The sequence below is a fragment of the Haliotis rufescens genome, unplaced genomic scaffold, assembly GCF_023055435.1.
Source record: "Haliotis rufescens isolate VD_foot unplaced genomic scaffold, xgHalRufe1.0.p SCAF_9, whole genome shotgun sequence".
Taxonomy (NCBI): Eukaryota; Metazoa; Mollusca; class Gastropoda; order Lepetellida; family Haliotidae; genus Haliotis; species Haliotis rufescens.
Window position 1 is genome coordinate 49278664 of NW_025964383.1, and position 15741 is coordinate 49294404.

At 48.9% G+C, this 15741-nt stretch overlaps 2 protein-coding genes across 3 annotated transcripts in view; both read left to right on the forward strand.

Annotated features, from left to right (window-relative positions):
* The window catches only part of LOC124126879 (polypeptide N-acetylgalactosaminyltransferase 5-like), a 44432-nt gene extending 41040 nt beyond the window's left edge, over window positions 1-3392 (forward strand). The window contains exon 12 of the mRNA XM_048391427.1: window positions 2413-3392. Coding sequence (XP_048247384.1) covers window positions 2413-2538 — 126 coding nt within the window. The 3' untranslated portion in view covers window positions 2539-3392. The remainder of the gene's footprint in view (window positions 1-2412) is intronic.
* A 3277-nt stretch (window positions 3393-6669) lies between these two features.
* On the forward strand, window positions 6670-14779 carry LOC124126881 (vitelline envelope sperm lysin receptor-like). 2 transcript variants are annotated; one of them, XM_046490429.2, is made up of 10 exons: window positions 6670-6729; window positions 7367-7415; window positions 8734-8776; window positions 9833-10017; window positions 10875-11029; window positions 11713-11861; window positions 12228-12306; window positions 13393-13546; window positions 13854-13887; window positions 14617-14779. In XM_046490429.2, the coding sequence occupies exons 2-10, from the start codon at window positions 7374-7376 to the stop codon at window positions 14739-14741; spliced, it is 966 nt and encodes a 321-aa protein (XP_046346385.2). In that variant the 5' UTR covers window positions 6670-6729; window positions 7367-7373; the 3' UTR covers window positions 14742-14779. The 2 variants fall into 2 exon arrangements, with proteins under 2 accessions (XP_046346385.2, XP_048246283.1); XM_048390326.1 differs by lacking the exons at window positions 6670-6729; window positions 13854-13887 and having other exon boundaries at window positions 7296-7415.
* Window positions 14780-15741: the final 962 nt, after the last annotated feature.

Below are 15741 nucleotides of genomic sequence, written 5' to 3' on the forward strand. Positions count from 1 at the left end.
CCCAAGTGACGTGTGTCAACTACCCCCAGTGACGTGTGTCCCACGACCCCCACTGATGTGTGTCCACTACCCCCAGTGACGTGTGTTCCACTACCCCCACTGACGTGTGTCCACTACCCAAAGTGACGTGTGTCCACTACCCAAAGTGACGTGTGTCCACTACCCAAAGTGACGTGTGTCCACTTCCCCCACTGACGTGTGTCCCACGACCCCCACTGACGTGTGTCCACTACCCCGACTGACGTGTGTTCACTACCCCAAGTGACGTGTGTCTACTACCCCCAAGTGACGTGTGCCAACTACACCCAGTGACGTGTGTCCACTACCCCCAGTGACTTGTCTCCACTACCCCCAGTGACGTGTGTCCACTACCCCCAGTGACGTGTGCCAACTACCCCCAGTGACGTGTGTCCACTACCCCCAGTGGCGTGTGTCCACTACCCCCAGTGACGTGTGTCCACTACCCCCAGTGACGTGTGTCCCACTACCCCAGTGACGTGTGTCCACTACCCCCACTGACGTGTGTTCACTACCCCCAGTGACGTGTGTCCACTACCCCCACTGACGTGTGCCAACTACACCCAGTGACGTGTGTCCACTACCCCCAGTGGCGTGTGGCCACTACCCCCAGTGACGTGTGTCCACTACCCCCAGTGAGGTGTTATCACTACCCAGATTGACGTGTGTCCACTACCCCCAGTGACTTGTCTCCACTACCCCCAGTGACGTGTGTCCACTACCCCCAGTGACGTGTGCCAACTACCCCCAGTGACGTGTGTCCACTACCCCCAGTGGCGTGTGTCCACTACCCCCACTGACGTGTGTCCACTACCCCCAGTGACGTGTGTCCCACTACCCCAGTGACGTGTGTCCACTACCCAAAGTGACGTGTGTTCCACTACACCCAGTAGCGTGTGCCAACTACCCCAAGTGACGTGTGTCTACTACCCCCAAGTGACGTGTGTCCACTACCCCCAGTGACGTGTGTCCACTACCCCCAGTGGCGTGCGTCAACTACCCCAAGTGACGTGTGTCAACTACCCCCAGTGACGTGTGTCCCACGACCCCCACTGATGTGTGTCCACTACCCCCAGTGACGTGTGTTCCACTACCCCCACTGACGTGTGTCCACTACCCAAAGTGACGTGTGTCCACCACCCAAAGTGACGTGTGTCCACTTCCCCAACTGACGTGTGTCCCACGACCCCCACTGACGTGTGTCCACTACCCCGAGTGACGTGTGTTCACTACTCAAAGTGACGTGTGTTCCACTACACCCAGTGAAGTGTGTCCACTACCCCCACTGACGTGTGTCCCACGACCCCCACTGACGTGTGTCCACTACCTCCAGTGACGTGTGTTCCACTACTCCCACTGAGGTGTGTCCACTACCCAAAGTGACGTGTGTTCCACTACCCCCGCCGACGTGTGTCCCTCGACCCCCACTGACGTGTGTCCCACGACCCCCACTGACGTGTGTCCAGTACCCCCAGTGACGTGTGTCCACTACCCCCAGTGACGTGTGTTCCACGACCCCCACTGACCTGGGTCCACTACCCCCAGTGACGTGTGTTCCACTACCCCCAGTGACGTGTGTTCCACTACCCCCGCTGACATGTGTCCACTACCCCCACTGACGTGTGTTCCACTACCCCCACTGACGTGTGTCCACTACCCCCAGTGACGTGTGTTCCACGACCCCCACTGACCTGGGTCCACTACCCCCAGTGACGTGTGTTCCACTTCCCCCACTGACGTGTGTCCACTACCCACACTGACGTGTGTCCACTATCCCCAGTGACGTGTGTCCACTACCCCCACTGACGTGTGTCCACTACCCCCACTGACGTGTGTCCACTACCCCCACTGACGTGTGTCCACTTCCCCCACTGACGTGTGTCCACTACCCCCACTGACGTGTGTCCAGTATCCCCATTGACGTGGGTCCACTACCCCCTACTGACGTGTGTCCACTACCCCCACTGACGTGTGTCCACTACCCCCAGTGACTAGTGTCCACTACCCCCACTGACGTGTGTCCACTACCCCCATCGACGTGTGTCCACTACCCCCACTGACGTGTGTCCACTACCCCTACTGACGTGTGTCCACTATCCCCATTGACGTGGGTCCACTACCCCCACTGACGTGTGTCCACTACCCCCACTGACGTGTGTCCACTACCCCCACTGCCGTGTGTCCACTACCCCCAGTGACGTGTGTCCACTACCCCCACTGACGTGTGTCCACTACCCCCATCGACGTGTGTCCACTACCCCCACTGACGTGTGTCCTCTACCCCCACTGACGTGTGTCCACTACCCCTAGTGGCGTGTGTCAACTACCCCCAGTGACGTGTGTCCACTACCCCCAGTGACGTGTGTCCACTTACCCGAGTACTCTGTGTTTCAGACCCAGACTCTAAGACACGCAGCCACGGGCCTGTGCCTGGAGCTCAATCCTCCGCAGACCGTCGTCATGGCCAGCTGTAATGGCGGACACAACCAACACTGGATGCTGCCGAAAAGGAAGTCCTGACAACAGCCTCCCCATCCTTAGTGTTCATCATCATCATCATCATCAGCAGCAGCAGCAGCAGCAGCAGCATAACCGTTATTATCAGCAGCAGCAGCCTCAAGTGAAATAAACTTAAAAATAAGGCATATCCGCGACAAAACCCGAATTCACTAGAAATCTCTGCTAACCACAGAGTCCATTGTATGATTCCGACCTTATCATGAGCATGTGTTTGTGTATCACTATCAGGTGAGCGTATCCTGCCCCACCAGTGGCACCCATCACAAACATCTGCAAAGGCAAGTCAATTGTACACTTAAAACAACACTGTATAGTACAAGGGAAATACATCAGACATCATTTTTCCCATGTAAATTCTTTTTAAAAGATTTACTGAGGCCTTGACTATGGTTACCTTGATCAAACAACATCGGAGCAAGAGTCGTATGTACCAGGTTTAGTGAGCCAACCATTACGGTTTGGGTGAAATAATTACCATAGTTTATCCCAAATTCTGTAATTACGATTAAGTGAAATATATGAAATCGGAGAGAGAGTGTGTGTGTGTGTGTGTGTGTGAGAGAGAGAGAGAGAGAGAGAGAGAGAGAGAGAGAGAGAGAGAGAGAGAGAGTCAGATAGAGTGAAATTATTCCCTTGTGCCTCACAGGCAGTGATGAATACATAAACACATATGACATGGTGTACCAAGGCCGTCCAATGGATGAAAAAACAAACAACATTAATACCAGCAGACAGGCACATGAGTGGATTTACATGTTCACGAACTGATACATATCCACTCCCAACACCTCCCACACGTCATACACACACACTTCAACCACCCCTACACACATCGACATGTTCCCTCACCCTGCCACCCCACCGGTACACCCCCACCCACCCCTACACACATCGACATGTTCCCTCACCCCGCCACCCCACCGGTACACCCCCACCCACCCGTACACACATCGACATGTTCCCTCACCCCCCCACCCCACCGGCACACCCCCACCCACCCCTACACACATCGACATGTTCCCTCACCCTGCCACCCCACCGGTACACCCCCACCCACCCCTACACACATCGACATGTTCCCTCACCCCGCCACCCCACCGGCACACCCCCACCCACCCCTACACACATCGACATGTTCCCTCACCCCGCCACCCCACCGGCACACCCCCACCCACCCCTACACACATCGACATGTTCCCTCACCCTGCCACCCCACCGGTACACCCCCACCCACCCCTACACACATCGACATGTTCCCTCACCCCCCCACCCCACCGGTACACCCCCACCCACCCCTACACACATCGACATGTTCCCTCACCCTGCCACCCCACCGGTACACCCCCCCCCCCCCCTTCCCTACACACATCGACAAGTTCCCTCACCCCGCCACCCCACCGGCACACCCCCACCCACCCCTACACACATCGACATGTTCCCTCACCCTGCCACCCCACCGGTACACCCCCACCCACCCCTACACACATCGACATGTTCCCTCACCCTGCCACCCCACCGGTACATCCCCACCCACCCCTACACACATCGACATGTTCCCTCACCCCGCCACCCCACCGGTACATCCCCACCCACCCCTACACACATCGACATGTTCCCTCACCCTGCCACCCCACCGGTACACCCCCACCCACCCCTACACACATCGACATGTTCCCTCACCCCCCCACCCCACCGGTACACCCCCACCCACCCCTACACACATCGACATGTTCCCTCACCCTGCCACCCCACCGGTACACCCCCCCCCCTTCCCTACACACATCGACAAGTTCCCTCACCCCGCCACCCCACCGGCACACCCCCACCCACCCCTACACACATCGACATGTTCCCTCACCCCGCCACCCCACCGGCACACCCACCCACCCCTACACACATCGACATGTTCCCTCACCCTGCCACCCCACCGGCACACCCCCACCCACCCCTACACACATCGACATGTTCCCTCACCCTGCCACCCCACCGGTTCACCCCCACCCACCCCTACACACATCGACATGTTCCCTCACCCTGCCACCCCACCGGTACACCCCCACCCACCCCTACACACATCGACATGTTCCCTCACCCTCATATGACTTATTTCGCAATAATATAATGCTGTCTAATTAGGTGTGAATATTTATTTGTATATATCGGTTGAATAATGTAAAAAAAACAAGTAATTCAATGTCTTTTGAGTCGTTATCAATTATTAGCTTCTATTCAATGATGTGGACATGGTCGGGGTCTGACCAATCATCGGCGTTCAGTTCCAGTTGTTTGTGGGTGTGTTTTTAGCGCCACTGTAGCAATGTTACATCCGTTTGACGGCGGCCTGTAAATAATCGAGTCTGGACTTGACAGTCCGGTGATCCACATCATGTGCATCGATACAAGCAATTTGGATACAGTGACACGCAGTCAGCCAAGTCGCCGAGCCTGTCCACCCGATTCATTCAGTCGCCTATTGCGGGTGTGACCTGTGACATCATCTTTCTCATCATAATGATCATCATCACTTCGGCTCAGCATGGGTGGAGACAGACCAAACAGTCAACATCGTCTAAACGGAAGTGCCTAAATTCAATTCGAGTTGCGCCCCTTAGTCGTGCCAGGATCCGATCTTCAAACAAACTCCACATCCGCTTGATCCTTGAATTGTCCTTCTCCACCCCCCCCCCCCCCCCCCCCCTGCGCCTCCCCCTGAGTTTACCTAAGGGAGTCAAGTCTTTGTCCTCTGCCGTATCGTATTCCTTCCCCATTAAATAGTATTATTTCATAAACATTTATATCATAAAATATTATTTAAGAAATAATCGACTCGTTGTCGTTGTTGATCCTCACTGCAGGGAGAATTAATCATAAGTGTCGCAGCCTCAAGTGGTTTATTATCCCTGCTTTGTTTTATTGTACGATAAACAACGACCACGAGCCGTTTATTTCTTATATGAGATTCAACATTATGTACAGCCTGTTTAAGGATGTTGCTAAAATGTACAAGCTTTAAACATATTTACCCAAATTTGAATAATCATGACTCCCTTATAGAGTCCGACCTCGGAAATGTTGGACAAATTCATTTTACGTACAGGTGGGTTAAGATTGGTATTTCCTGCATATTCTCACAATCCCCACGTCGATTATCTGTACCTTTTCTCCAAATGCCGATTTGTCATATCTCTCCCACTTTTGGGGGCGGTCGGGTAGCCTAGTGGTTAAAGCGTTCGCTCGTCACGCCGAAGACCCGGGTTCGATTCCCGACATGGGTACAATGTGTGAAGCCCATTTGTGGTGTCCCCCGCCGTGATATTGCTGGAATATTGCTAAAAGCGGCGTAAAACCATACTCACTCTCCCACTTTTGGATGTGACCGTTCGGCCACTGCGTTTATCTGCGTAGCCCAGCTACGTCTATGGGGAAAACTACGACGAGACACTTCCCTCTCAAAACTAACGTCGTCTAATATATGACGTCATCAAGTTGCGAATCTCTAGTAATGAGGTCATGACAGAAAACTGTTTTGTCGTGAAATAAACTCTTCGTTCTTCATTGTTCTTTGCGATTTATCGCGTAGCTATCTTCTATTATTACATAAATAATAATTTCGAAAAATATTGTTATATAAATAATTATTTAAGAAGTATTATTTTTTTAGATTTTATGAGTTTGTATGATATTGTGGCTGCTTCCAGATGGCAAACTTGTTCAACTGATCCCATACACGTTCCGTGCAATATATGTCGTAAAACGTCTGAGACCTGCATCACTTCGGGCTTTCCTCCCACATCAAGCTGACACGCCTTGATATAACTGGAATACTGTTAAAAGCGGCGTTAAACTCACTCACTACAGGGGCGGTCGGGTAGCCTAGTGGTTTAAGCGTTAGCTCGTCACGCCGAAGACCCGGGTTCGTTTCCCGACATGGGTACAATGTGTGAAGCCCATTTCTGGTGTCCCCCGCCGTGATATTGCTGGAATATTGCTTAAAGCGGCGTAAAACCTCTCACTCACTCACACTCAATACAATATATATATATCGTCGAAAACCCGAGACAAGCAATCTCGAGCGTGTCTCAAAAACACACCTTTCAATCAAAGGCATGCACAGATTCAGCACGTGCAAGGCGACGCTATAAAGCCATTGCACGTGAAGTACGCCCCCTAAACTTCGTCGCTGACTGAAAGGTTAGTTGTGTGTCTGGAGGTATGTGCCATCATTGACATTGAGGAGTTTAAATTTTGATGCAGTTCTGTGAGATTGCCAAGAGGTTGTTGAGCGCTGTGAAATTGAAGTATTGTACAGGTCGGTGTTGGTGTCGGCTGTCCGCCTGACGATAGGTTCTACGGCTCACTCCTGCATGTTCTCAGTCTGTTTTTTGTACTGGAAGATGAAAGTCATGTAGTATTGTATTGCCCATGTTATGCAGCAGAACGTAATTTGTACTTGCAAGGATATACGGCTAATTATATATTGGATACAGCAAACCTACATTTTCAAATTCACAAAAATTGCATTTTGTCAATTTTTCTGTATTCTCATAGGAGACTTCTCGATGCCCTATACAAGTAATGTACTGTGGGTCAGATGCCCTGAAAGTGTTAACCTGAATGTGCATCTGGATAGTTTGTGTTCGACCGATCTTAATTAAATCAGTCATATTGCATCATGCTGAATGTCTCGGTAGTTGTGATGTGAGCTACATAGCACATGTGTAGTAGTGGCCATGAGATGCTATAGCAATACCAGAGAAGCCCGTAGTGTGTGTGTGTGGAGGGTCTGTCGTGTTTCAGATATTGGTGTGGAGTGTCTGTCGTGTTTCAGATTCATCATGTCTGTCGGATACACCGTACTGGCGCTCCTCCTTACCTCGGTGAGTGGAACTGTTTACACGAGGATCTATATTCACAGTTCGCCTTGTTGGGAGGAATATAACTTGTTCATTTACAAATACTTTATGGCCAAACATGCAGGGAGTTTTAAACATTTGCGCTCCATGTGATCGCGCACGCACACGCACACACACACGTAATCCCGCCCACACCCACCTCTATCAATAGCTGGTTCATGACTTACAGCTCCATGGAAGGTCGCTATATGGCTGAAATAACGCCGATAAGACGATAAATTCTACCTTCCAAGTAATCAGTATCAAAATGTTAACCTTCAGAAAAAGCATAATCCGGATAAGTTACACGCGTGAAATAAAACCCACTAGCAGTTACCTCGCGACATTACCTCCTGGTGCTTTAACAGGATGTACTTCGTCAAATATGTTCAATGACGTAACTTATCTCTGAACGAGTACCTGTACTATTTGACCCGTGAAGATCCGGGGTAGAAAAGGTCTTCAGCAACCCATGCTTGCCGTAAGAGGCGACTAACGGATCGGGTGATCGGTCTCGCTGTCTTGATTGATGCATGTCTTTGTATCCCAATTTGCGTGGATTGATGCTCATTCTATCATTCTAAAAGAGGTACGTGTTCACTGCTGGCGTTCATATACACTTTACCGGTGAAGACACGGCTTAGACTTCTCCAGCAACCCTGTAGTACAAGGCGACCTACGGGATCGGGTGGTCGGGCTCGCTGACTTGGTTGATACGTGACCGTATACTAATTGCGTGGATCGATGCTCATGATATAAATCACTGGATTGTCTTGTCCAGACTGCATTATTTACGTAATAGTTCGAATATTGCTGAGTGCGGCGTTATACAAAAAAAATCGCCTAGTCTGAGCTCGAGTGTAACAAGATATTTTTGATGAAAGTAAAGTTATGCTCGGCAAGGATGTAGGTGGAATATGGATAACTATATTAAAGCTTTCACTCGATGGGCGAGATAGGCGGGATAGAAGTTAACTTCGCATCTGCGGGTCTGCGGTGACCCGTGAAGATTCCGGGGTAGAATAGGTCTTCAGCAACCCATGCTTGTCGTAAAAGGCGACTAACGGGATCGGGTGGTCAGGCTCGCCGACTTGATTGATGCATGTCATCGATCCCAATTGCGTTGATCGATGCTCATGATATTAGTCACTGGATTGTCTGGTCCAGACTATTTACAGACCGCCGTCATATAGCTTGAATATTGCCGAGTGCGGCGTTAAACCACCAAACCAACCATATGATGTAAGTGGATGTATGTGGAGGTGGCATCCTGTCCTTGCTCACTATAAGCTTTCCCCGACAGGTCGTTGCCCGAGCGGAGATTCCCGCTGGTTACATCATGCAGGGTAGGTAACTCTGGACGTCAGTTGTGAGTCAAACTTGAACGTCACGCCGAATCAGGGGAAGAATAGGTCTTCATAAACCCCCTGCTTGCCGTAAAGCGACTATGCTTGTAAGAGGTAACTAATGGGATCGGGTGATCAAGCTCGCGAACCTGGTTGATGCATGGCATTGTATCCCAAATGCGTGGGTCGATGGTCATGTCAGTCACTGAATTGTCTGGTACAGATTCGATTAGTTAGACAGCCGTATTATAGCTGGAATATTGCTGAGTGCGGCGTTTAATAACGAACGTCACGTCGGTAATATTTCGGCCGTATTGTATTGTATTACTTTGAATAAAAAAATATGTCGGCATTGGATGGTATAACTAGAATACAGTTTAGATTTTTAAACTAGTTGAACATGTCAAAAATATTCAACGCAATATAAAAATAGGCTATAGATCGCCAAGACCAGTGCGGTCACAACGGACCGCGGGGACTTATAATATAAATGCTACCTACATGGTTCCCAGCAGTACAACACATCCCTTCAGCTGCTGGCGATTGCATGCAAGTTTAGCCATTTTGGAAAACTAGACTGGCGTGATCCGTGGCCTGCCAGACTACTCCAGTGCTGTACTACTGCCGACACTGCAGCAGCGGCCCCTAGGTCCGTCCCAGGGCGAAGGGGGATAAGTGGTTGGCAGCCTCCGGTCGGGAGCAGGGCCTAAAACAAGACTGGTCATAATGTAACTCTCAGCAATGACCATGCTCATACTATCGACCTGTGGTTCATTCGGCCGCTCCTATTTACAGGAATCGGATGCCTTGCACGGCATTCCCTCAAACTGTTCAGAAGTTAATCGTGTCAACCACCTTTTCAAACTTGAATCTGCTCATGATGCATTGTTAAAATGTGGGTTGCCGTGCAGTTAACTTTTGTATTTATAAACTGTGCTGGTGCTTTTCTTAATGTTCCCATTGAGGTTAATGTCATTTGTCAAACGTGGTGGTTATAAACAATGTGTTTTTTATATAGCCGTTTTCGTATAAAAACACGTGCCTCTGTGTCGGCAGTAACCCCCAACTGCGGTGCCAACGACAAAGCAGACGCCTCGGTCACCATCGTCACCGACCTGAACGCCAAGGCCAAGGCCGTATGTCTGGGTGGGAAGGAAGTGGCCTTCACCTCCACAGACGGGGTCAACTTCAACCTTCCCTTCTCCTACCCAGGTCAAGGCCGCAAACCATGCTCCTTCACTGTAAGTACAATCCAGGAGTTTAAGGACCGTGTCTCCAAAGTCTCAATTTCTCAAAATACAATAAGCAACCCTCACAACCCCCACCTCAAGTTGTCCTTACCCGTTACGGACCAACCCTTCTCAACCGCTGAACCCATTAAATTACCCGGAGGTCCCGTGTGTGTAATACGCATGTCGGAAAGCGAACGTTAAATCTCCAAATAGTCGGTCAATAAGTCTCCACCTTGTTTAAACTGGGTACATTTCTCCCGTGAAGATTCCTTGGTAGAATAGGTCTTCAGCAACCCATGCTTGTCCTAAAAGGCGACTAACGGGATCGGGTGGTCAGGCTCGCTGACTTGGTTGATGCATGTCATCGATCACAATTGCGTGGATCGAGGCTCGTATAAGTCACTGGATTGTCTGGTCCAGACTCGATTATTCAGACCACCGTCATATGGTTGTAATATTGCCGATTGCGGCGTTAAACAATAAACCAAGCAATTGAAAGGAACACATTTCTTTTCTGAAGATTATAGAATTATTTTAGTGGTATATGAAAGTTGGGTTTCATGCCTGTAAGTTCTGAGGTTGAAACTGTATCATTTGTCGATATGATGATCGTGTTTTACAGGCAGATTAGATGGTCACAATGGTTGACTTTTTGCGATATGTATTTTATTTTCCCTCGGTTTCTCTACCACGTGAGTTCTTGTTGAAACTCTTGGCAGTTGTGGAAAGCACGGGTGCGACGTTTGTCATTGTATAGTGTGGTTTTTGAGCGGAATAAAACTTGCGTGAACATTGGTAGCAGAGTGCGGCTACGATCACGGACCCTTGTGGTCAGCAGGCTACTATTGTTAGATTTTATGTTTCAGAAACGCACGAAGTCGCGGGTGTACGCGGTGAAGGTGATCGTGTCGTACGGCGAGCCCGGCAGTCTGGTGCACCAGTACACGGAGGAGTACACCGTCACCTGCACCTTCAGCCCCAAGGGATCTGACAGCAGCAAGAACCAGAAAATTGCCGACACGTGAGAAACTGCAGCATTGCAGCAGTCGATTCCATCTTTTACTCTAACTGCATTCTTAACATTGCTATAACCTCAGAAATATCTTATCTCGTATCTTGTTTTCTTATGGTCTACTCAATCGTAACTCAATCTGTGTACATACTCGCCGCCTAAAACGCGAACCTTAGAAATTTAAGTATATACGTTTCCAATGTGTACTATATGACACTCAAGTGTTACCACGGTGACTTTATTATCACGCGATGTGCTGCAAGTTTATATGCTACTCTGGTGAAATCTGAGTCATTGATCTATGACGTCACATATGATGCGTTCATGAGCGTCGGTTCACACAACACACCAGCAAGTTCGTTTTTGCACCGAACCAATCTAATCGTTAATATGAACTCTTCAATACATTAACCAACATATATGGTATTCGCGTTTCTTTTGACGGCGAGTACAGAAGAACATGGATATAACGAACTACAAGTGACCGGAGAAATCGGTTGGTTATATATATTTGTGCTCGGAAACGTCCGCCATCTTGGTTATTGGCAATACAGAATGTGTTGGCTTACGACACATAGACAAGTAGAAAGTTGGTGTGGTCAATACATTCCTTCTGGTTCAATTCCAGCGGCGACTTCATGTGGGTACATGGTAGTTTTGTCATCCATAAACAATCTTCTTCTCCCCCTCAGCCTGATCGCGGCCAAGGAAATCCAGACGAACGTGGGCGGCACCAGCAGCTCCACCATCCACCTCAAGATGGTGGACGTCCTCGGCCACAACCTCAACGGCAGGAGCGTGGACCTGGGCAGGACGGTGCAGCTCAAGGCCGTCAATACAGGTACGCTAGTCTACGCGTCAGTTCACCGCCTCCAACCACTACTTCAAAACAGGGCCAGCAATTCTTGCTTAACAAAAAAGGTGGTTCCTGAATTTGGTCTGTCCGCACAAACCATTTGACTAGGACCTGAAGGATGTCTCAATCCATGGGACTTGAATTTTTGACAAAACGATTTACCAGTTTTTATTTTTATTTTTCAAGAAACCTATTAAAATGCATCCGTAACGTTGCAGAAACGGATCCAGTCTCTCAACATGTGGTGACTTCAGGGATGGAAAATTCCACGGGCACTTTGCTTTGAAGTTGTTTCTATCCTACCCGTAAGAGCGCTGTACGTTGACTGGTGGTATGTTATCGCTATTGCAGGTAGCGAGGCAGGCATCCGGCCCATCTCCTGTGACGCCATCGACGGCTCCTCGGCACGATACGCCATTCTCCGAGCTGGGTGGGTATAGCTACGTCTACACTACCATGTTAAGTATTGCCATATGGCGACTGTTTTCGGTGGGTATATCTAAAATGGGTAGCCCCGATAATCGCCATTAAACATATTGGTGCTTGATGCTGAAAGTTATTTTCTCTTCTCCTTTTATTCGTATACAGTTGAAAAATGTGCCGCCGTAACTTAAAAATCAATGAATCACTTAAATAAAATGAGGCCTATGAAAAGGTGGAGTTTTTAAGTTGCATTTTGCTGTCTTCACGCAGCTTATTCAGTCTGCTATGGAAAGCGGGTATATCTGCAAAACATAACACAAATGCTTTTGCATGTATATTTTGTATTGCTCGAAAATGCCGGGTCATTGACCAAGGTTCTGATGGAACACATGGAACAGATCTACAAAGTGAAGGTCATCTGTTGTATGGCCTGTAGTCAAAGGTGACTGGCATCGTCGTCCCATGTATGCAATCCAATCCCGAATTGTTGCTCGGAATGTTGAACCCCCCTCTGCCTGCAGTGCTTGTCACTGTCGGATATGTACGACTTGTTACACCTTTCCGTTCTGCAGAGTGTATTATGCCTACCTACGATGCATAACAAATATTTTATTTTTCGCGGTAATGAGGTCGTCAAATCTACTTTCAATCGGCTGATTATATCGCCCGTCTGTGTCCATCCGCTCTCGAATTTGGTTTTTCTTGCTATTAATATTTCCTGATTCTACTGCATGCTTTTAGAAATTCTACATGGAGGTTAATGTCATTCTAATGTCAGCCACAGGGGTGATGGTAAGCTTGCCGTATGAAGCGACTTACGGATCGGGTGATCAGGCTCGCTGACGTGGTAGATTCACGTCATCGTATCCCATCGCTCGCATCGATAATCATGTCAATCAATGTATTGTCTTGTTCAGACTCGATTATTTAGACAGCCGTCATATAGCTGGAAGTGAGGCGTTAAACAACAAATTAAAGTAATCACGTTGTCTTCTACTTTGGTTCAGTGTCCAAATTCAGCATTAAACGAGGAATTGATGGCATTTCAATCGTTGACGTGTGCTTGCAATGTCCATTTCACAATTTGCTTCAGCTGCGGTGATGGTATTGTCTTCCCCAAGAACATCGGCTTCACGACCATCGGGAAGAAAACCCAAAGTCCGTATTTTGAAGCATTTACCGTCAACGTGAACTCCGCCTTGAAGTTTGAATGCAACTTCACGATGTGTGCAACCAGGTGTGACGGGGTAGGTGAATGTTTCTGCTGCAGTAGTGCCGGGCTCGTGAAGATCGGGTCTTCAGCAACCATGCTTGTCGTTAGTACCGATGCTCGTCGTAAGAGGCGAATAATGGGAGACATGGAGTCCATGTCTGTCTGGAGTCCATGTCTGTCCGGCCAACGCTAAATATGTAAAGGCCGCCATGAAGCAAAAGCGCAACTGTCGTCAAACTGTTTACTTTAGATATACTTGGTCTCGCTATAGCGTTCTGTCATCGCTATCTTTTCCCCTCACGTTTTTTCCTCCAACCTAAAAGCCATTCTGTTCTTTGTAGAATTCCTGCACCAATGCCGGCATCGGGAAAAGAGGTACGTGTTCACTGCTGGCGTTCATATACACTTTACCGGTGAAGACACCGCTTTGACTTCTTCAGCAACCCTGTGGTAAAAGGCGACCTACGGGATCGGGTGGTCGGACTCGCTGACTTGGTTGATGCATGTCACCGTATACTAATTGCGTGAATCGATGCTCATGATATAAATCACTGGATTATCGGTCCAGACTTCATTATTAACAGACCGCCGTCAATATTGCTGGAATACTGCCCGAGTGCGGCGTGACAAACGCATGCCTATTTCTACTTTATCCAGTGTTGGCATCATGGAATGTTATTCAGATTTGTTACGATCACTAGAGACCATATTTTAATGTATGTGTATGAAAATATCGGTACAAACTGTTCTCAACGTAACATTTCGGTGAGATTGCATATGTCCATTGTGCTTGCGACTCGCCTGCTCAAAATGGCTGCCATTATAACATCAAGGGACATTTGTAACTGCCTGGGCAAATGCTGTATTATTTGAACTGGTTCCCAGAATAGTTGTAGTTGGCCAATGGCGCAAAAAAACAGTGATCCATGTCAGCACGGTCACATTGAGGCTCGGTGACTGGGTTCATTGCGTGTCCTGCCCCGACAGCGTCCAGTGTTGCTCATAACATCAATCACTGGTTTGTCTGGTCCTCATTCTTTGTATCGCATTGCTAGAATTCTACCAACACTCCGAAGCTTCATTCACTGTTTGTTTTATGGTCAGATGTATCCGGGATGTCGGCACATCGAGGCTATGCAATGGTAGCTACTGACGCAGTCGCCATCGTCAACACGGCTCCAGGCGAGGGAGGGGTGGGGGACGTTCATGTCGACAGGTCGCAGCAGTAACGTGTATCGCCATGGTAACGGGTTTTAATAAAAACTCAGTCCTTGCGTCTGTTCATTTTTCTTTCCTTTCTCCGGACAATGATCTTGTAACGGTATCCATGTTCTGGCGGAGGCGGGCCCTGGTCAAGTTTTTCAACCCACACACTTCACGACTGCAGTTTACGTCGATACAAGACTCGGCCCCATTACCCGAGTTATATTAAATACCTGCAGACGAGGCCCGTGAAGACCGGGTCAGAATAGGTCTTCAGCTGCCCATGCTTGCCGTAACGGGCGACTATGCTTGTTAGAGGCGACTAACGGGGTCGGGTGGTCAGGCTCGCCGACTTGGTTGACGCGTGTCATCGGTCCCAATTGCGTCGGTCGATGCTGTCGATGATCGATGCTGTCACTTGATTGTCTGGTCCAGCCTAGATTTATTTAGACCCTCGTCATGTAGCTGGAATATTGCAGAGTGCGGCGTAAAACAAACCTACAGACGATAAACATCGCCCTACCTCCTTCACCCCGTGAATACAGGTGGTCATGACAAACATTGTGCATTTTAGGAATAAAACTCATCTGGTACAGCTACAAACTTCACCTGGGGCACAGGAAATGCTTCAGGGATAACGGACTACATTGGTCTTGGCGATAAATACAAACTTGGCCCTTCAGTTCACTGCTACAGACATTACAAGCAGCCGGTAGAGCCTGATCTGACGTCCGGGCAGTGTGTCGAGGCAGTGGGGACGACCTAGGAAAGTTTCACAAGACTTTATAAGCACGCGTACAACTCGTCCTGCGCTATTATACTGGGTCTGGGGGAATATTGTTGCATCAATGCGAACACAATCGAGGCTGGAGATTCTTCCAGGGAATATCGACTTGTGCTCTGAGAAGTGAAATGGGTTCAGTTGCTTGAAAAATTAGATTTCTCAACATTGTCCACACAGAATAGAACTCTAGGCTGTTTTTTAGAATGGTACAATCGGATTTTTTCCCCCCAGTTATCTCCTTT

Excerpts from the sequence above, each read along its gene's own strand:
- LOC124126881 (XM_046490429.2), top strand. The coding sequence starts at position 7,374 with ATGTCTGTCGGATACACCGTACTGGCGCTCCTCCTTACCTCG. Across the intron at positions 7,416-8,733 it reads TGGCGCTCCTCCTTACCTCG|GTCGTTGCCCGAGCGGAGAT; the intron begins GTGAGTGGAACT and ends TTTCCCCGACAG. Across the intron at positions 11,030-11,712 it reads AACCAGAAAATTGCCGACAC|CCTGATCGCGGCCAAGGAAA; the intron begins GTGAGAAACTGC and ends TCTCCCCCTCAG.